Below are 23,539 nucleotides of genomic sequence, written 5' to 3'. Positions count from 1 at the left end.
TTCGATACCTCTATTTCTCTTCGACACTGGAAGAGCTATAACTGGTGTGCGCAACGTGCCTGTATTCCTGAAGGTCGGTGGTCAGACTAAATTCCGACTGCTTGACACGCACATGCGTCATTTCGTTTCCTCTCTGTGAGCGTATGATTAATGGACGTCAAAAACGGAAATACCTTAGCGTTACCGTTTTTGGTTATCTTGTATATATATTTTTAAATCCCTGATTTTGATTTGTGTTACATATTTACCTAACTAATTTTATGTTCTATTTAAATAAATGTAAGTCCGAAATTCGCTGTATCATTACTTTGGTATCTTCAATACAGTATAACTCCACTTATCCGGATTAATGAGTTGTGGACGCATCCGGATATGCAGATATCCGGATAACTGAAGCAATCATAAAAAAAAAAGTTATGTTCTGAAATTTTCTCTAAAATCACTTTTGGTTTATAAGAGGGTATGTCTAATATCCAACACTACCTGATTTCCACTTAAAGTTCAGTTACAATTTCTATACTACAAGTGACTACTTCGGATTATCCCAGAATATGAGAATAGGGAAACACAGTATCTCTGAAACTGGTGAAATACCAACTGCGAATTACCCAAATATAGACTTCGACCTTGGGACGGCGAATTTTAACGTTGGTTTAAACAGAAACCAACGAATACACAGTTTTCATTTCGATTACTACTATCATTTGAAAATGCACTTTTTTATCTCCTGATATCGTTCCGGATATTTGGTGATCCGGGTGATTCGAGTTCGGATAACTGAAGTTATACCGTATGTTTTTTGATCCAATGTAATCAATCACTAATTATACAGGCAGTGTTGTCAACGCAATATAAAGTTGTATTTTCTCAAATTGCACTATGTAAGGTATTACCTATTTATAATTTAGATATTAAATAAAACAATAATACCACATAAAAAAAAAAATCAATCACTTGTACTGCATCAAGTCTCTTTTCAGTAATTGCAAAAATGTATATTTGAATATCATATTTTCTGTTTTAAGTTTATATATATATATATATATATATATATATATATATATATATATATATATATATATATAATTTAAAGACTAAATAATTGATACTTACAGCTTTTCACTTTCTTTTAAAGTTCCCGTGAACTCGTACAAATGTCTATTGGGAAGTTCAGCTTCTAGCGTTCCTTTCAACTGCAATAAATCTTTTGTTTCCAATAATTTTGCAGTATCTGGCAAACCTTGACGTATTTTTAAATTTGTTTCGCCATCGAGATTTGCTGTTTCAATGTAGCAAATAGCTTGAGGTTCACTGAAAAACAAGAAATAGTTTGAAAATCAGTTTTAAGAGAAATGAACTGTAATGAAATTTTAGGTTACATTCTTCAATGACCCCTAAGCTTTCTCGATAAGAAGAAGTTTGTGTTCGAATAACTTTACATTATATTTATATATATATATATATATGTTTGTGTGGTACAGTTTCCTTGCCAAAAATGTTTTGAGTTCGCTTTTTTTCACATAACAGCTGTTTGACCTGGAAATATTTATATTTGTTGTAAGATGAGTTTGCAGAAAAGAAAAATTTGTTAACATTAATGTTGTTGGATATCCAGAATATAAACAGAAAAACAAACACAATTGCTCCGCACCTCATAAATTAACATAGCAATAATAATTTAGATTGTATATAATGTACAAGAGTTTGAGACGTATTACTAGAATTTTATTGGAAGATCTTTTGGGATGTAATTTGTACTAAACTTCTTTGATAGCAAATGGAACCCCGATAATCATCCTTATATGTAACTAAATAGAAATACACATTTTCTTTCAATCCACTCGTCAACGGAAGTGCATATCTACCTTTAACTAATTGTCAATATTTTTAAAGCTGTTGGATCAACCTTTAAAAAAAAAAAAAATCTGTATAAATATACCATAAAAAATCTAATTCTCTGTACGTTACCAAAACTGTATTTGAATAAGTTAATTAATTCAAGTTAATCCAAAAGAAAATGCAAGAATGGAAAAGCATTTCCGCTGAGCCAAAGTTGTTCAATGTTATTTCTCTTTCTGGAATAGTGTATCTCTCCTGTAAAATAACCCAAACACACAACTTTCACACAAAATAAAGATATACATCATATAAGCAACGAATACTTAAAAGACCGGGATCCGTGTACTTAAAAGGGTCAGTAAGTGTTTCATTAATTCTAGCCTGATAATTTGAAGATGTAATTTTACAAGAAAATAGAAATGACATGTTTATGCAAAAACTGAATTAATGAATCAGTTCATATTGTTCTTCATCATGACTTCCTTCGAACGTTCTGTTTGCATGCCAGTGCCTCGAAAGTATGATTTCTACCGTCCCGAAGAATGACAACTTTCTTGACTCGAAGAATCTACACTATCTTTGTGCTACTGAAAAAAAAAAATCTATGACCTATGGAACCCGAAGGTTGAATGCCACATTCACAAAAGCTCTCCATTGCATTCTGTCCTTAGCCAATTGGGTCCAGTTTCTACTTTGTATTCCTATTTCTGCGAGATCTTAATATTATCCTCCCATCTGCGCCTAGGTCTTCCTAATGGACGTTTTCCGATTGGATTTCCAGTCAAAACTTTGAAAGTATTCTTACTTTCTTACATTCTTACTACATGACCTGCCCACCTGAGCCTCCCAGACTTAACGACCGTAATAATATTAGCTAATTAAACGGAATAAATTATGCAGCTTGTCGTTATCAAGTTATTTTCGTTCCTGTCGCTTTTGGGTCCCAGTATTCATCTCAGGATTTTATTCTCAAATACTTTCAGTCTGCGTTCTTCCTTTAAAGTGAGCGATCATGTTTCGCAACCTGATTAAGGACAACAGGCATGATTATCGTTTTATATATTTTAAGCTTCAAATTCCTCAACAGAATTCGCGACGACAAAAGATTTTGAACTGAATAATAACACGAATTCCCTGCTTTTAGTCGACATTTAATTTGTTCGTGGATTTCATTTTGATCTGTTAAAAATAATAATAATAATAAAATCTGACAACTTAATACAGATAAATATTTATTTTATATCACTTGCATTTATATTAACATATCTATTATTCCATACAAAGTATTTCACTTGTTGAAGTACTGTTATAAATTCCTAGACAAAAATAATAAGTTCATAATTTTTACTCATGTTGTACTACAGTTCACCATTATCACAGGTTGTGCACATAAATGTAAAAGATTCATCGAAATGAGGTTAAGATTAGCATTCTGTAATTAAATGGTTTAATACGGGTTGATACTTCCCTGTACACAAAAGAAATTGCATAATTAAAGAACTTGCTTCCCAAAATTACATTGTAAACCATATTTATCGTTATGTCTCTCTATATTATTTATTACAAGCTTTCCTTCTTTCTTTTATTTATTTATTTATTGTTCTTTTAATTAACAAGTTACATAAGTTAGACAGATACGAAATGAAAAATGGGTGAATAGTATACAACATTTTAAAGTGATTGTACAGTCTTGACAAAGCTGTTTCTTTGTTGGACTCACTCTATAAAATAATTTAAAATGAGTTTGAGATAAACAAATACTTATCTTATATAAACATTTGCAAATTACAATGGTATTAAGCATTTAAAAATTACAGAACAATACATTATATAATAGAGAAGGATGTTTAACTACAGTAATTATCAAGAAATACTTTTGCTGTTAACTGTACAATTCTATGCCTATTACTGCCAACCGAAAGTGTTAACGTATATGCATTTACGAACTGAAATTACGCTTTGGGAATTAATTTTCATATCCGTTGCACGTTTCATAGCTGTGTGTATTTGCTTCGATTTACTGTGCGCAAGGGAATCAGTATTTCACTTTCCCGTGATAAAACTGTCGATTAGTGCCTACTAATTATCCTGCAAATTGAACACACATACATATATAATCAACGAAGAAACTCATTACATTCTTATTGCCATCAAAATTAACCTTGAACACCAACACTGACGTCTCTCCTGTATAAAGTCAACCAGGGCTTCACAGAATGTCACAGGAATAGTGCATGATTATATTGCATGCTTAATTCCAATAATAATTACAAAAATGGCTGCTTTTTAAACATTTTTTTATATCCTTACTCTAAAAAGATTCATTAAGTATCTACGAGGGGGTATCCACAAGTTTTAATTATCATAAAGAAATTATACAGATATTTACATGAAACTTTTTGTGCATAATCAGTGTCATTTCTATGCAAACTTGTGCAAATATCAAATATATGTGTCTAAAGTATTTTTCTTTCCACAGCCTGTAGAAGACATGAACCTGTATGATGAACAAAATTGAAGACCGAAGTGTCATAAAGTTCCTCCATTTGAAGGTAACAACGCATGCCAAATCCACGACGAAATGAAAGATGTCTATGGGAATGAAAGCCCATTATATGACATGGTTGTAAGGTGGAAGCGGAACTTGCAAAGTGATCACATGTACCTCACAGACGAGCCATGAGGGGGAAGACCCTCAATCAAGGATGATCTTGTTGTCATGGTGAAGAAAGTGGAGGTCGTTATCTACGAAGACAGAAGATCGACCATGGAAATAGTGATGGCGGAGACTGGACTAAGTTACGGAAGTGCATGGAGGATTAATCATGAGGAACTGCATGTGAATAAGATGCCTGCACGATGGGTTCCTCGCTTGTTGACACCTTTCAGAAGCAAACTTTGCCACGACCCACTGGTTAGGCTATGAACTTTTACCATATCCACCTTACTCACCTCATCTTGCGCCAAATGACTTCTCTCTCTTTCCCGAGATGAAGAAACTACTTCGTGGTCGGCTATTTGACGACAGAGAGGATGTCATTTTCAAAGTGGAACATGGTTTGCGAGAAGGACTTCTACAAAGAGGGCTTGCAAAAGGTGAAGACACACTGGGAAAAATGTGTGACTCTGCAGAGAGACTACGTGAAGAAGAACTAACTTTGACCAATTACAGTGAGTATTGTATGTTTTTTTCTTTAATTAAAACATTTGGATACCTCCTCGTACTTACACCTTCATGGTATTTTAATTTGTTTTACATACAATATTTACACTATGCTTTACAAGTACATTTCTGCAAGGACGAATTATCAGAAAGGTAGTTGTTAAAGATTAACGATTTGTTATTCCTATTCACTGACTGTCCGATCTTATTGTTGTTATAGAGATTCCAATCTTTGAAGAAGGTTATTAGTAATATTATCTGCAAGAAAGCAAGAAATGGTGTACCCATTTAAAGGCCGACAGAGGAAAAAAGAAAAACTTAATTGAGTTATGATCGCGACACTCATGCAAATTCAATTTCCAATTTGTCAACGTCAATAAATGGATTTTTGAACAACAAAACAATGTACTGAACTGCAAAAAATGAAGCTTTCCTTTTCAAAGAAAGATTCTATCCACCATCTCTGCATGATTCAGAACTCACTATTAATGGACATTTTTCTTGAGGACACACTGACAGCTTGCTTTATAAAGAAATTCCTTTGCGTAGAGCAAACATGCGATTCAAACTCGGTTTTCCCTTAACAATTTTTGTCACTTCCATAGTTCTGTAACAGAGGGTCACTAATGTAACAGTTCTGGGTTCGATCCTGCACGTCCCTGTTTGCTAGGTGGTCAGATATAACAGTTCTAGGTTCGTTCCCAATAAAAGTTACTTGTTTTATTCCGTTTTCGTGTTGGTCTCCAGTCTCGGTGTTGGTTCGGAAATTCCAACAAGGCTAACTATATAACCACTAGACTATACGGTTCGAGTTAGAACATTTGGGTAATTTGCGCTTGAACACGGGGTTTATTCAAAAAGTTAAAAATTTTGCACTGGTTCCTTATGGCGCTGCCAATAGTGTCATACTAGTAATTACGGAAAATTCTAATAGTTAGCATTTCTATTGCTATTAGAAATCAATGAAGGATGTGTTAATTAATTGAAGCATTAAATTTCTTCAAAACAAAAAGGTTAAATTCCACATACATATATAAGGTTCACATACTTGATGTTTCCAGTTCTTGTTAAAAGGCTCGTGAACTTAACACCCGTTTTTATTTATTTATAATAATAATTTTGTTTGATACAATTTGTAATTTCGAACTAAATTCGTTTGATTGTAGGGTGATCCTCAAATACTACACTGAAAAACAGCTCCTTCTTTCCGCTTAATAGAACTGGAATGATAGGTTATTTTCATTTCTTTATTTTATACTCTCTGGCAACTACCATTAATTACGTTATTTCCCCATGATTGACTATTACTCACCTGCAATATCATTCTTTTTATTAACCATCTGAGAATGACCTTGTAATAGAAACGGCTGAAGTAATTTCTATCCTGTAAACCATCTTGTAATAATGAACCACGTGAGAATGTAAGTTTAATTTCATATAATGTTACAAATGGTAGAAAGTAACCTACCTAGAGGCAAGAAGCACGAGATCCGCTGGAAAGAAATCATTGTTGTGGACTTTGACGATATCCCCAACAGCTACATTCCGCCATTTTATCCACTGCCAATGGCCCTCGCGTAGCACTTCCACTTCTCGGTTGTTAATTTCATCATCGGCTCTATGCCTTTTCTGGAAAACAAAAGTATTTTCTTTAAGTAAATTACACAAAGTTTAATAGAAGTTTTCATCTTGTATTATACGCAATTAAATAAAAGCAAAATGACGCACAGTCCTAATCTAATATATAAAATTGAAAGTCGCTATGTTTGTAACTTCGCACCTCTTGAACCACCCTACCGATATCGAACAAATTTTCAACATTGATGAGGATGGCGCCTGGGATGGTTTTGGTTCTAACTTTTAAGACGCCAAAAATTCTAGCACGAGAGTGACTGGTATACTGTATATATTCTGAGGGTCCATTTGTCCATGTTTTGGTTCCAAAATTTTCCTCAAGATTTTTTTATCCAATACCTATAGTTTTTGTTTATCTCGTCGTGTTAATGATCAAGTTTGCATCCACAGAGCACTACAAGTAATACTATAGTATTGTGAGTTTTCAATTTTAATTAAATTGATAAGTAGTTTAAATTCTAGCAAGACTGAGTATTTAAAGTCAGTGTTTCAGTAGTTCAACAGTTGTTCAAGGTACCAGCAGATGCAATAAAGACTGGGATTTAAATCTTATAAAGAGCTTTAAATTGATAAGTTTTTCATTATGTAATATTTTCAAAATGTATGTAATACGGTGGACTCGCGACTGTCCGATTTCCGTACTAACCGCCTTGGTAATAATGGCGGTGTCATGTCTCATTAAAAAGTATTTGAGATGGTCTTTGTGTGAACTGATTCGCAACAAAATTTATCGAAGAGGTTTCTAGTAACAAAAAGTTGTTGGACTCTCCATTTGCTTTACGTAGCACACAATTGCCTCATTTTGGAATAGATGTGCTTCGAAGATAGAGGTGAGTCACGACTCGCCGAACCTGACTCTCAACGAAATCTACCGTTATTTGTAGTAATAAAAACTTGTTTAATATCCATAATTAGCATTGATAGTAGCAAATTTTGGTATTTGTTTCCTTCGATATTGGAAGTAAGTCATGGCTCACTAAAAGGGGCAAGGGATGACCTTGACCATTTGGTCTTTATTTTCTTTTTTGTTGCATTTTACATTTTTGGTTATGGGCTATAAAAATTATAACAAAAAAAAATGGTTTTGGTTCTAACTTATAACACGTGAATTTTTGACATGCCCTTGTATATACTAGTCGAGAAACAAATTGACTATTCGAATCTAAAAGAAATATTTTAGATTAGTAAGTCAACCATAAATAACTAGTATTTTATTAATTTCTTGTTCTAGAGACTATATGTATATACAACGTAAATAAGTACGTTGCTCTACATACGACATGTATACATGGCACTAAAAGTAATATCTCCTAATAATGAATTACGTGTATGTCAATAACGGACAGCACGCGATCATTCATATTAATAGGTCATATTATATGAAGGGGTAATTTGGATAAAGGCGTATCGACCTACTTCCGGTAAAATTATATATATATATATATATATATATATATATATATATATATATATATATATATATATATATATATATATATTTCTGCAAGTTTGAGCATGTCCGTATGTGTCTAGGTGGTATTAAGGTAATCTCTCTGCTCCGTAGCTAACGCCTGTCTCCAAAAATAGTGCACGAATACGTTGGTTAATTGGATAAGGGCGTTTGTTTCTCTGCTCTCCTGAAAAATTGAAGAATTGCTAGTTACCCCCTTATCCAAATTTATACCTCACATTATCTATCATTCAAACCCTTAAAATAAAATTATAGTTCAATATTTCTCTCTGCTTTTTTGCTGTCATGATTACTTTGGTTAAAATTCTGTAAGTTTTTCTTAGTAGACGTAAATGAACATGTACCAGGTATACGTAGCAGTTGCTACAAAATCTTAAGAAAGACAGTTTTTCTGGCTTTTTTCCCAGATTTTCTTGTCACGAAATTTCACTTACTTCCTGAACAAAATGCTGCAATTAATTAATGGATATACTCCAAATACTACAAAAATAAATAATATTCTAATCATTCAAGAATGCTACAATTTGTCAGTTCAATGCTGTAGCAGGTATAGAGAAGAGAGTAATGACAACACCTGTGCTATGATAAAGAATGGTACAGAAACTATGTTCTATGAATGCATTACCCAAACTATGAATGTATTATGTTTTGTGCCTTTTTTAGGTCATTGCAAATCTTGAAATTCAGAGCTCAGATGAAACAACATATAGTTTTCTTTCAGCCGAATGGTCAGTGCAAACACTTAGTGTATACAGTCCCGGATTCGATTGTCGGTATGTATAAAGAACTTTCAGTATTCACAGTATCATTCAATTAAAATGTAGCGAACTCTAGTTTAGAAAGGCAGAAATACCAGCGAGGGAAACCGATGCTCTAACTACACATTATCCAACCAAAAGGCACTTGGCTGTCCAGCAACGTATGCAAGGAGGAGAGGGAGATTCAATTTAAAATTATGTACGTATCCCCTTTGAGCAATATATTGTGTAAGAAAAAATACTATATTAAGTACGTATAAATGTACGAATACAAAATCCTTTCTATGGAATGCACAGACAAACATTTTAAAGTGAAATCTGAACCACTGTCGTACGTTCGATACTTTCTTACTAGGAATCGAAGCCAGGGCCCCGTACATCGAAGGTACGTGCTCTAGTCTCTAGACTAAGGACGAATAAATAGTTCCTTGTATGCAGTATTGGTAGGAACATTAATGGCTAGGGGCAGGAGTTTTTCGCAATTTGAAATTAAACATTTCACATTTGAAATTAAAAATTTCGTATTTTGTCGCATTTTGAGATATAAAATTTCTCATTTTGTCGCTAAGTAAATTATTTTACAAGCTCTAATATACAACGCACGAAATGCAGGCTGTCAACTTTTTCTATGGGTATACTGCACTTCAGTAACATCTCGATAGTCTCATTTATTAACTCAATATTTTCTACTTTTGCCTTCTTCTGCGTATTTCAAAATCTTCCAACGTAATTTGTCTCTGCGCACTGCTTGGTCCACATTCAACTCTGTTTCTGGTACGTTTATGTTTTTGTACACTACCTTTCTTTTTTCATTCAATGCTTGCATTACAAAATTTACACATTAAAGTTTGGATATCATTTAAGTACAAGCCTTCACTGACAAATTCACTTGCATGATCTTGTAGAATCCCCTTTTTATTCGCCATTTTAAAATTATAAACTCTTTTAGCGTACGTATTCCACAAAAATACCGAAGTGAGAATTTCTGCTGTTTTAACACGACGCTGAATGTTCCACATTGTACAATTACCAGCTATGAACTTGAAACGGATGTTAGTAGTAATCAGCGTTGCCAGTTGCAAAAGGAAAACGTTGTTCGGAAGTACTTTTTATTCCCGTATTTTAACAACTGAAATTGACATTTAAAAAAAAATCACACTTTTGCGCGTTTTGTGGCATGTTTCGCTCAAAATATCAGTTATCGCATTTTGTCGCGACTTCAAAATATCTATTTCATTATTCAATCTGACGTAGTTCGTTGAAAAACCAACTCTCAGCATATGTGTATTATATGTATCAACCTCTCTCCTCATTACTTTATAACCAGCCGTTTAAAAATCAAGTCTGACATGAAAAAAAGTATACATCTTTTTAACATCTTTATATATTATCATCATCATCATCATAGGTATCCTGCCTTATTGGCAGGTCACTTGCCGCAGCTAAGAAGCTTCCATGCTCCACGGTCCTCCGCTAATCTCTTAGTCTTCACGTATGATCTTTCTGCTTTAATATCGTCCATTAGTTGTAGACTCATTCACGCCCCTCCCTCTCTTTCCTGTCACCATACCCTCTAGCACGTCCCTCATGATACAATTTCTTCTTACAGGCAATGTCTCAATCAGTTTCTCTTCCTCTTTTCAATAATATCTAAATGTGCTCTTTTCTTCCCTATCATTTCTATTACCCTCTCATTCGTTTTCCGCCCGACCCAACCAATTCTTTCTATTCTTCTCCACACTCACATTTCGAAGGCTTCCAGTGGTTTTCCTCAATTCTGCGTAATATCCATGTTTCCGCCCCATACAGTACAATACTCCACACAAAGCATTTTATGAGTCTTTTTCTCACCTCTTTATTCAGGTTCCCACAAAACAGACTTTTATTCCTCCTAAAGGCTTCTTTCGCCATTCCTATCCTTGCTCTTATTCTACGTTTGCATTTCATGCTACTACTAAGAATACTACTCAGGTATCGAAAACTATTCACTTGCTCTATTTTCTCCTCTCCCACTTTTATATTTGACACAGACCTCTTCGTTCTAATCACCATGGCTTTTGTCTTACTAACATTTATTTTCATCCCATATTCTTCAAAGCCTTTCTTCAAGTTTTCTAACATCTTATTGATTTTCTTTTCGTATTCTGTAACAAGCATCATATTCATCTGCAAATCTTATACATTTAATCATTCTGCCTCCTACCGAAATGCCGTCTTTACATGTAGGCTCTTTTTCACTATCTCTTCTGAATAGATATTAAATAGTGTTGACGAGATACATCATCCTTGTCGAAAAAACTTTCAATTACACTCTCCCCTGTCAGTTTCTCCCCTATCCTAACTTACTTGTTGATTCATAAATAAGATTCTTATGAGTCTTCGATCTTTCCATTCCAACCCAATTTTCTTCAGAACTCCCACCAACAATTCCCAATTCAAGCGGTCAAAAGCCTTTTTTAGATCAATAAATACAACATACACCTCTTTCCCTTTTTCTATAAACCTTTCACCGATTGCCCTTAATAATCCAATTGGATCTCTTGTGCCCTTTCCTCTTCTTAATATTATAGATTATAATTATTAAAATTTATAATAATTATTTGTATTTATTAAAAATTCTTGTTATTTTCTTGTCCGTACTCATTGAAATTCTTTCTTAGCGAACATTATGAATTAAGAATAACAATCTTGCCAAATTTAATCACATTCAATCAAGTTATTCCAAACACACTGTGAATAGTTACTCAGGAAAGCAGTGTTACCTTTCTTTTACTTAATGGTATAGATATCGCAAGATTCAGCTTTAAACTAGGTATCTGACGACACAGACGGCAGAGACTTATTCTAATAGACACGATTTATTAACCTCAATCACACAGTGCATCTAGGGATTGGAAGTCATATTACTACTATCATTACACATGTAATTTATGTTTTGAATTGCTGCCGCTCGCAATGTGTATTACGACACAGCATTGAAGTGTTCTTAACAGTATGCACTGTAAGCGGAAGCCATTAAGCTTCACAATATCGCATTATCCATAAATGTCAAACGAAAGATTTTCCGCTTGCAATTGAGGTTAAATGTTTTGCCCTTCTGTCCTTGAATGTAAAGACTGTATAGATGCCTACTGATTGAATTTATACCCTTATACAGAAATGAACAATTTAGCATGCAACGCAGAATTCTTGAAAAAAAAAAAAAGGCCTATAAAATCTAATCTACTACGAACGAAACTGAGATATTTTTCTTGCGTGAGTAACGATTTGCATACCACTACAAATATATCCAGAATCTTAATTTAACTAAGACTAGATTGATTTATCTGATATGAATATCTTCAAAGCCTCAAGATCGAAATGTAAACCTTCCTGCTTTTAACGGTACTTGTCACACACTTGATTCCCGACAGGAACTCAATAATTCTGGAGTTTCGACCCATGTCGAGGGAGAAACTGAAATTGTTAAATTATGCAGAAACAAATGGAAAACTTCATATAATAGATATGGGATAAGATTTACGAAAGCTCATATCACATCTAAATACAGCAGCGTTTCCCAACCGGTGTGCCGCGGCACAGTGGTGTGCCGCGAATGGGTCGCTGGTGTGCCGCGAGGAAATCGGAACAAAATTATTAATTCTATAGCAATCAAATTGCAAGACATACAGAAAAAGGTATATTTGTATTTCAAATTACTACTATGAATCTAAAATTTAAAGTTTCATACTGTGTTACTTTTCTGTAGAACATTTTTCTGTACATTTCTAATTTTGAACAAAAAGTATTTGTTATCATTGTTATGACCATTATTGCTTCTTTATTGTTGCAGACTATTTCGTAACTTGAAATTTTAAAATATTATTCAATCCTTCCGGCAAAGTAAACATGCATACGAATTACCTATATTTGTGTTTTAAAAGTAAAAGAGATTCGTTTGTTCGTTTGTTATTTAGTGATCCTCCTTCTTAATGAAAGGTTGGATACAGTTTTCGAAAAAAAAATGTATTTTTAACAACTTGAGCCCTGTATTTGATTGTAATTGTTTTCTATTTTTAAATTAAAATGAAAAATAAGCATAATGATTTACCACGGGGAAAAAACAGTGGTCTAGCTTTCTTCTCTGTGAGAAGGATGTCAGTAATCAGAAAAAAATACTACAGTATTTTATATTTTCAAATAGTAATAATAATAATAATAATAATAATAATAATAATAATAATAATAATAATAATAATAATAATAATAATAATAATATGTGTGCCGCGAGAATTCAAGTTACCCTGAAGTGTGCCGCAAGTTGAAAAAGGTTGGGAAACGCTGAAATACAGGATTCTATCATGACCGTCAACACAACATATACCAGGATTATATACAACAAAAAAATGCAATTTTCGCAAATAGTAATTTATGTTTTCCTAAATATTATTCTAAGGTGTAAAGGAAATTTGCTTTCAATACTTACTAGCTTGAACCAAAACTTTTTCTGGACTATTTTTAAACTACCTGTTTAGGACTACAAAGTACTTGAGTTAGATGGTAAATATTAGCATTTAATTAGTTAGTATGTAAAATTACAGATAGTTTCAATTTTCAATTCATTTTACTTTGGGCATTCATTTTTTTTTTTTTTTTTAGTGCGTTACAGGACATTGTACATATATCAATTTCATTATGTTTTTGACATAATTTGTTATAGAAAGAACATGTTCTCCAGATTGGTGACTTCATCATTATGTTGGTCCTAGCCTTTTTGCAGTTCTAGTTCTAACTGGAAGTATAATGAAGGTATAAAGTTTGAACAATTGAATTCATTTTGAACTTTTTTTTTTTTTTTTTTTTTTTTTTTTTTTTTTTTTTTAGGAATACGAGATCGTCAATATTATGCCTTTGTTCTAATCAGCAAATACAGTAAAACCTAGAGATGGTATCGAGACGATACTGACAAGTAAACCTTACGTTTGGGTGAATCGAGTTGCTGACTGAGACACATATGAGAAAGTAGTACTAAATGTGGTCAGTATTTCAGTGAAGTTGTAGGTGCGAAGCTCCAGGAGTTTAGGAGATACAGCTACCAGAACATCACATGGAAGTACAGAATAGTCTTCATACAGTTGGAGGTAAAAGCTCTGTAACACCTCTTGTAACGACGAAAGGTGAATAACAAATATATGGGTACATATTAGGACTAGGGGGAAGTCATATAGTAAGGGTATACCTGACGGCGGCCATCTTGAAATCCACCATTTTGAATTAAGGTTAAGTTTTTAAAACAGGAAAAGGATCATGTGATACATGATTTAAGGCGCAAATTTAATCAAGAACAATGGTGGCGTTAATTTTGATTTACGCGCAATTGGTAAAAAGTTACAGGGAAATTAAATATTGTTGCAGAATATGTATTAGTCCTTTACCCCATTGTGTAAATTTTGTGTTAATGATAATAATTAAATAAAAAGCAGGTGGATAAATATTAGGTCTATGGTAAGAGTGTCCTTGATGGCGGCCATGTTCAAATCCGCCATTTTGAATCAGACAAAAGTTTTAAACAAAACGCATAACATTGACACCTTATTAACAGCAAAGTTTACCATAAATCCAACGGTATAACCATTTTTGCTTTATCATTAACCAGCATTTGTTATCGCATAAACAAGTTGCTAATTTAAGGGAAAATGACCAAAGTGGAATTGAGTCATAATTGAACTTGGGTCTTTCTTCCAGAAAAGTCCTCAGTTAGTACAATCAATATGTGGTTCAGAAAAGAGTGCATAACTTGCACAAATGCTCTGCTCACAGTGAGCACACCTGACAAAGGCAATCGAGTTACACTTGACACATTTGTCGTTAACAATTCCGTCAAAGCAGTTGCAGTAATTATTATCATTAACACAAAATTTACAAGGTGGGGTAAAAGACTAATACATATGCTGCAACAGTATTTAATTTCCCTGTAACTTTTTACCAATTGCGCGTAAATCAAAATTAACGTCACCATTGTTCTTCTGATTAAATTTGCGCCTTAAATCACGTATCACATGACCCTATTCCTATTTTAAAAACTTAACCTTAATTCAAAATGGCAGATTTCAAGATGGCTGCCGTCAGGTATACCCTTACTATATGACATCCCCCTAGTCCTAATATGTACCCATATATTTGTTATTCACCTTTCGTCGTTACAAGAGGTGTTACAGAGCTTTTACCTCCAACTGTATGAAGACTATTCTGTACTTCCATGTGATGTTCTGGTAGCTGTATCTCCTAAACCCCTGGAGCTTCGCACCTACAACTTCACTGAAATACTGACCACATTTAGTACTACTTTCTCATATGTGTCTCAGTCAGCAACTCGATTCACCCAAACGTAAGGTTTACTTGTGAGTAGTCTCGGTCTCGTCTCGATTTCGAAAAGCACGGCTCGGTCTCAAATTCGAGACGAGATTGAGGTCGAGACTAGTTTCGGTCTCGGTACCATCCTCTGAAAAGTGAAAACACTACAGTAAGTTTATTATTCTATCTTCGAAGACTTTTTTTTAAAGTTTACATTGCTACTACGTCCGTCAATCCTTTTTGAAATGAAATGAAATCTTTAAATTTAACGTCCCACGGTTATGCCGGTTAAGCTAAAGGAGACGGTGATAATGAGAAATGAATGAAATGAAGAAAGTGGGAGGAAACGGGAGTACCCCGAGAAAACCCACGAGCACGGTGTTTGTCCACCACAAAGTTCACTTGGCGGGGGCTGGGATCGAACCAGGGACCCCAAGCACCGGAGGTGAACGCTCTACCACTGAGCTACCGTGCCTCCCTCGTCAATCCTTTTTATAACATTAATTTGCAACAACACAGAACACAGAAGATCAAGTGCGGAAACAGCGAGCATAAGCGCCCCCCGCAAATGGAATTCCCACGGAGAAAATCAACTTTTAAAATTGACAACTCCGCTAGCAGGGTGGGTACCGCTAGTAACGGAAAGGTATTTGTGACTGCTGTCACCAGTTTGGAGTTACAGGGGAGAGAAGATGTTTTGTCTCGAGCTGTCACCAGCTCGAATGCCAAACACCTGCATGTTCAGCGCTTGACGGAGAACAGAATCAACACCTCATAAGAGGGGAAAGATACCAGTTTCTGGTTTTTCTCTTATTTACAAGGCAATTTTCGTCTGTATGAATACTGTATGACAAAAACTGATCTGGAATGAAATCTGAAATAAGAAAAATGATCTTAAAAAAGCAAAGGATTGAAAGTTCGTGTTAAATGAAAATAATTACTGACTCAAGGGACTAAAAATTAGTTCGTAACTCGTGCTAACCGAAATTCGTGTTAACCGATAAAACTTCCTATAAGATAACGTACAGCTATGCCGGGACCGAATTTTGTTCGTCCTAACCGAGTGTTCGGCTTAAACGAGTTCGTGTTAACGAGGTTATACTGTATTAAAATTGTCTATAAGTGTACTATAGTTTCAAGTGAGGGATAAATTCCAGTTATTGTGTACATCAAATACCTAAGGCATTTTGCTTGAACTTTTTCAATTTGTTGAGATACTTTTCTTGAGACGGGTTCCAAATCAAAACAGCATATTCCAACTTGGTACGTACATATGAAAATACATTTTCAAGAGTGTTGTAATATTTCTGAAGTCCTTACCACTTCTAATTATGAATTCTAACAATTTAAACGCCTCATGAGTAACATTTTTGATGTGTTTAATGAACGTTAATTTAGGGTCAAATGTAACACCTAGATCTTTAACTGTATTAGGTCTACTTATAGAAGTATTACTAAGCTTATAATCAAACTTAAGGGTACTTTTGTTTCTGCTGAAAGATAATAAGTTACATTTGTGTATATTTACTCCAAGTTTATTTACTCAACACCAGATCGCAATATTCTCTTAGTCGTGTTCAGTGGCGTATTTACGATTTTGTTTCGGGAGGGGCTTTTCCTTTTTCGGGGGGAAGGCTTTGCCTGAAAATGTGAAAATTCTGCAAGATATTTAATATACTTTACTATAGTAAGTAAGATTTCGGGGGGGGCTTAAGCCCGGAAGCCCCCCCCCTTAATACGCCACTGGTCGTGTTGTAAATCAAGACAATCATGCACAGATTTTATCTCGGTATATATTTTGAGATCATCAGCGAATAATATTTTTTCATTATTGGGTATGTGATCTGGAAGATCGTTGATAAATAATAGAAATAGTAAAGGGCCTAGATTGGAGCCTTGTGGAACTCCTGATAACGCGAAACATTCATCTGATTTAAGTTCTTTATAGACAACTACTTAGATTTCATTTGATTGTTTTAATTTAGCGACCCTTTCAGCAGCGAGGCTATATGAGACGTGGACTTACAGTTTAACGTGGAATCCGAACCACACGAGCTCCCACCCGACAACTGCTTAGGTTCACTTAGATACAATGAAAAAAATTGGTGAGGGCTGAAGAAAAACCATAATGATTTAATTTGTTTAACAGTATTTTATGACTTACTCTGTCGAAAGCCTTCTCAAAGTCAATAAATACTATGTCAATTTGGCATCCTTTGAACTTTCAAGTAATATTACTTTGTGTATTTAACTAATCTTGCCCAAGTACTTTCACAAGTGATTGCTTATTTTCCTTTTACGTCAATATGTGTCTTGTTTTGTGTTAAAACGCGAAATAACACTGATTAAAATAAACTGTTTATTTCACTACCGATTAATTTTCCCACGAAAATTACATTGTTTTATTATCTTTCTGTTGCATCAGTTTCTATTAAAAGAAAAAAGTGTGTGTTATAATCTACAAGGTTTTCAAAGGGATGTCTCACTTTTTAAATAGGTATATTGTTGGAAGCGGAGACTGTGAAGAAGAAACACGAGAACATAATATGGAAGCGAAGGCGGGCGCAAGAATACATCGCTGCGTTACTGACTGTATTGCTAACGTACATGTCGCAATTAAGTATTATCAACTACGAAAAAAAAAAGTCGATGCCTTATCACTAACAACTTCGGAAAAAATCTGTAGAAACCGACTTGGCTTTAAAGTTAAAAATAGTTCTCATATTAAACATTCCAATTATCCACGTGCTTTGAGATTGAGAATATAGATTAAGTAAAATACCCATTCCTAAGGAAGAACTTCTTATGTTTATTACTACCTCCTTCCTTTGGTGGATTTCGAAACTTTATTATACTACCCTCTCGGTCATAACATTGCGTCATAAAAATGACTTATGGTTTAATTTTCTTAGTTGTTTACAGGAAACAGCAGATAAAACGGTTCACCGTCAGAACTAGAACACTTTACATATATATGGAGAATGACAGCCTTTCGAAACGGAACTCTCTTGTAAAAGTGACTTTATAGAAGTCCACATAAAACGAATCTTAACGTAATTTCGGTGTTCTTATACTGTATCAAACGGTCCTTTAAACTTTTCTTCCTAGCTGAACACATTCTTTTTATCTTTTTCTACATATCAGAGTTCACGCTATATCTTCAAGCTATATATTTATATCATGAAGTAAGATTCACGACAGGCATATTCAAATTACATGCTTTATAAACTCTGAATATTATTACCCTTTAGTGATTTCTAATTGAAATGAAATGAAATCTTTATATATATATATATATATATATATATATATATATATATATATATATATATATATATATATATATATATATACCAAAGGGGCAAAGTTTTGATATATGGTTATATCTGCATACCTGCACTTATCAGGTGGTGCAACGGAGAACTCAATTAGAAGTCAGGGGCGCGGTGGCTCAGTGGTAGAACGTTCACCTCCGGTGCTTGGGGTCTCTGGTTCGATCCCAACTCGCGCCGTGTGGTCTTTGTGGTGGACAAACACCGTGCTTGTGGGTTTTCTCGGGGTTATTTTACCAAGAGTTCATTGGTGTTAGCCATTCTGTAGTAACTCTATCGTGAATTGACAAGTAACATGAAAGAATGTCATGAGGGGATATTTGCTCAAACGTCGAAATAACCTGTTTGCAGTTTGGTGCATTGGCAAGAAACAGGACAAATGACTAGCAATATCTACATGCAAAAAGCGACAAGTGCCACTATGTTCTAATGAGCGTGTGGAAAATCGTATATGCTCTAAACCATCTGCAACATGTTGGCACAGGATGTACATCTAGAAAAAGAGTACAAAGAGTATTTGCAGATGCAAAGAGTTGGCAATATTGCAGTGTTAAAGAGGGATAGTCGTCGTCACGTTAAAACACCCGAAGCAAATGAGGACTGAGGATTACAAGTACAATTACGATGTGGTTCTTCATATATCATCACATAAGCAAGTATACTGATAAAGGTGCATATCAATCTATGAAGGTCAGTTGATGTGAAGAGTATCTATAAAATTTTCATGAAAGCACAAGAGCTGTTCACAATGTCTACGCTTAATGGGACAGTTGCCTGATGCTGCTGACAATCCGATGATGTTTCATAACCAAAACAAAACGACATTGAAGTCTGGTATTTTCCTGGGTGCTTTTCAAGAGATCCAGCCATGTAGAAGGCATGTTTAAAACTGGTGACTAGGGAGCAATAAACTGGAAGTACGTAAACGCTTGGAGACGGATGAAGATGTCACGATGCCATACATGAAACACATCGATATGTAATGCAACATTCGTGATAAACCTCACGTACTATTTGTATGTGCTAAAGAATTCAACGTCGAGAGGTTGAATACGTAAAATGTATTTACGGGTCAGGCCCGTAGCCAGCCCAGAAGTGTACGGGGTTGCGATCCAACCATATTATAGTTCATTTGCAAGCCTACCAAGAAAATTTTTGAGGGGTTAGTACGGAGCTCGGTGGATACGGGCCTGGAGAATATCAGTTCCTTGCGAAACTCAATATTATCCGTTTATCTGGAATGTATCAGTATAATCTTCGTTACAAGACAACGAATCAACAAGCAGCAAGATGAGATTCTCGTGCACATGCGGCCAAATACTTTCTGAAAAAAGTACTTCTAATCATCCTTGCACATGTTTGCTGATTTTCTAGGAAGTGCCTTGATATTTGAATGGATGTTAGGCATCTTTGCAGGGAATTGATGATATTTGACGATCTTTCACTTACGCTAAAAAATTCGGTATGTAAACACACTTTCCTTTGGTCTGTATGCAAACCAGAGTTCTCCAAGCTCTAGTCTTTGTGTCATACTAATGAGACTCACCGAGTTTCTATGTATGCTTTTTGTATGTCACTTCTGAACTCACAATAGAGTTACTACAGAATAGGTAACACCAATGAACTACTGGTAAAATTTCAGTGCTATTTGATATGCCACATAATAAACTTTCTCTTTTATATTGTGAATCCATATTCAAGATGGCCGTTTTCAATATAGCGGCTATGATGTTCATATTCCCCAACATATAGCAGATCTTACCATGCATCTACTACTCAATATTTGACCTTCATTTCTGTGGCCATTCACTAATTTCTTAGCTTTCTGTGCTGTTGAGCCCTACGGTCAGACATATTTCTTCCGGCTCTCATGCTTCTCCATGTTGTCCTCAGCCACTATAAATGTTCATATATACATAGTTTCACATCCTTCTTCACATCTGATACATGTCATTCGGCAACTCGAGTACCCCATTCGGACCCTTCCCTGGTGAGAAGATTCCATGCACCATGATCTTTCGCTAACCTCTTCGTCTTAACGTATGATTTTTTAAATTTGCATATCGTCCATTAATTGCAGTCTCCTTCGCCGTCTCCCTCTCTTTCCTGCCACCATACCCTCTAGCACGTCCCTCATGATACAGGTCCTTCTCAGCCAAGGTCCCAAGCAGTTTCTCTTCTTCTTCTCAATAATATATAACATTGTTCTTTTCCTCCAAACATTTCTAACACCCTCTCATTCGTTTCCCGCTCGACCCAGCTAATTCCCCACACCTACATTTCGAAAGCTTCCAGTCTTTTTTCATCATTCTTGCGTAATGTCCATGTTTCTGACCCTTACAATACAATACTCCACCCGAGTACTTTTTCTCAACTCTTTATTCAAAGTCCCACAAAATAGTATTTTCTTTCTCCTAAAGGCTTATTTCGCCATTCCTATCCATCTTTTATTTCACGTTCACACTTCATATCAGCACTAATAATATTACCCAGGTATCGAAAACTAGTCACCTGTTCTATTTTCTCCCCTCTTACTTATATATTTGACTTCGTTCCAATCACTGTGGCTTTTGTCTTTCTAACATTTTTTTCATCCCATATTCTTCATAGCCTTTCTTCACGTTTTCTAACATCTTATTGATTTTCTCTTCAGATTCTGCAACACACGCCATATCATCTGCACACCGTATACCGTACACCTAATCATTCTACCTCCTACGAAATGCCGTCTTCATTTTGTAGGATCTTTTTCACTCTCTCTTCTAGATATATATTAAATAATGTTGGCGAGAGACAACATTCCTGTAGATTCCTGTTTCCAATTGCACTCTCTTCTGTAATTTCATCCCCTATCTAACACTTACTTGTTGGTTCATATACAGTGGCGTATTTACGATTTTGTTTCGGGGGTCTTTGCTAACTTTCGGGAAGGGTGTGCTTTGCCTGAAAACGTGAAAAATTGCAAGATATTTCATATACTTTACTATAGTAAGTACAATTTCGGGGGGCTTAAGCCCGGAAGCCCCCTAAATACGCCACTGTTCATATATAAGTTTGTTATGAGTCTTCGATCTTTCTATTTCAACCCAACCTTCTTTAGAACTTCCAACAACAATTCCCAATTCACGCTGTTAAAAGCCCTTTCAAGATCAAAAAATACTACATACACCTGTTTCTCTTTTTCCATAAACCTTTCACCGATCACCTGGATAAAATATGAACATCATTGTTGAACAACTACAATAAAAGTGAGTACAATAGTTGGAAACTGTGTATCTAACGAGAATTTCATAAAACGACACTAAAATGGATCATAACAATTTTTACAGTGTAGCTTACTTATAAAATCTTCATTGATCGTTTCTCTCCCTACAATTTCAAAAGAAAAAAAGCTAATCCTATCTTTATGATCAAGGCTGACGATTTATAGCTGAAAGATGTAAAACAAATATATTTATACACAGACAAAGAATAAGATAGAGTAGGACTATCGTATTGTTTATCCAGACACATTCTCGAGCTCTGTTCGGTAAAAATTCATGTTTAGCCAAGTTACACTTTAACTCATAGCGCTAGATGCAAATCAGATAAATCTGTTAGAACTTGATCTCGGGCAAAACATTTAGATAAGACATTACCAAAATATATATATGGCTAGTTGAAAGTGTTTACTTACTATATCCTCAACTGCTTCTTTGATGGCGGAAACAAGTAAAATAATTACGAGTGGGCCTAGCGTTGTATAAGGACCGGTGGGTGATACATTAGGAATTTGCTGAAAGAGAGAAAGAAAGTAATATTACAGTTACATTTAAAAAGAGAGAACGTTGATACAATTAAAAATGAACTCATAAACTATGATAAGCATTTTCTCTTAATTTACATAATTGTCAGCAGGAATGCCCGGAGGATATTTTCCAAAGGGGAGAGGAAGATCGAGACACAAGCGGAGTCGTGAATACACAACACAAGCGGAGTCATGAATACACAAACACTTTGATGCATGCACATAGTTATTTATTATTTCTGCACATACTCTAACTACAGTAAATAAACTACTTGAGTAAACAAATTAGGATGTCTTGACATGTACTGTACTTCCAAGAGCTGAACACCCTTCGAAAATCCAGAGGTGAAGGACAACTGACTCTTGTCCCTCGCTTTGGGCGGCCATGTTGTCAGAAATGACTGGATTTCAAAGTGTTAGAATGAAAGTGCAATTATCACATTTTCATATCTCCCCTTGATGACTTCCTTATAATACCCGACAAGTCGGCAACACGAAGTTAGTTCGCAAGAAGGTGACGGTAGCAGAAAGTACTTTGTGTTTTAGAAATAGGAAGTTTGGACGTTCTTACAGCGCTGCGTGTGTTATTCCGAACAGTGAATAAAACTAGAATCGCCATGCAACTATCTATAGCAGTAGTCGTAAAACTTACGAAGTTTCTGAGCTACCGTACCGTTTTTAAATACTACTGTGGACTACCAACCAAAAGAATTACCAACTTTAAAAAAATCTTACATTCATCTATTGCCTAGGAACTTGCACTTATTAGTTAGCCAACCGGAGCGTTAACGAGATCTACTGAAAATGTCCCCGCGAGCTAATAGTAGCTCGCGAGCGACGGTTTAGCAATCACTGGTGTATAGGAATAGTGCCTGTAGTTCAAGAGCGTATACAGTGTGTTGCTATAAACGTAAAAGGACTATACAACCAAGCGTTTGAGAAGAAACAGTCAACATATACAGAATTTCGTGCATAGCTCACGAAACTCTACAAACCACAACAAATTTCGACTTAATATTTCCACAGTCAACAGCTTAGAAGAGAAGCGAACGGCGATTACAACGGAAACCTTGTCTATAGCTGTTGCAACGTTTACGATAGTCAACTACATCAAGCAATACGGCATTTGTTATTAAGCAATACGGCAATACAGGATACACTGAAGAAGGAAGCTTTTGCTACCTGTTCAATATGTAGTGAGTACCGTACGCAACATTTCAT

The 23,539-nt window shown here is 35.0% G+C and overlaps 1 protein-coding gene across 11 annotated transcripts in view; it reads right to left on the bottom strand.

The window, feature by feature from the left end:
- Window positions 1–23,539, bottom strand: part of ATP8A (ATPase phospholipid transporting 8A1) — a 777,495-nt gene that overhangs the window by 142,247 nt on the left and 611,709 nt on the right. For all 11 annotated transcript variants that reach the window (XM_081752482.1, XM_081752481.1, XM_081752477.1 and 8 more), the window contains 3 exons: window positions 22,208–22,306; window positions 6,471–6,631; window positions 1,114–1,311 (listed from right to left, as the gene is read on the bottom strand). In XM_081752482.1, coding sequence (XP_081608608.1) covers window positions 1,114–1,311; window positions 6,471–6,631; window positions 22,208–22,306 — 458 coding nt within the window. The remainder of the gene's footprint in view (window positions 1–1,113; window positions 1,312–6,470; window positions 6,632–22,207; window positions 22,307–23,539) is intronic.

This window comes from Thermobia domestica, chromosome 3 (genome assembly GCF_964235325.1).
Source record: "Thermobia domestica chromosome 3, izTheDome1.hap1.1, whole genome shotgun sequence".
NCBI lineage: Eukaryota > Metazoa > Arthropoda > Insecta > Zygentoma > Lepismatidae > Thermobia > Thermobia domestica.
Note: the sequence above shows the minus strand (reverse complement) of the source record. Positions and strands in the feature narration are given on the sequence as shown.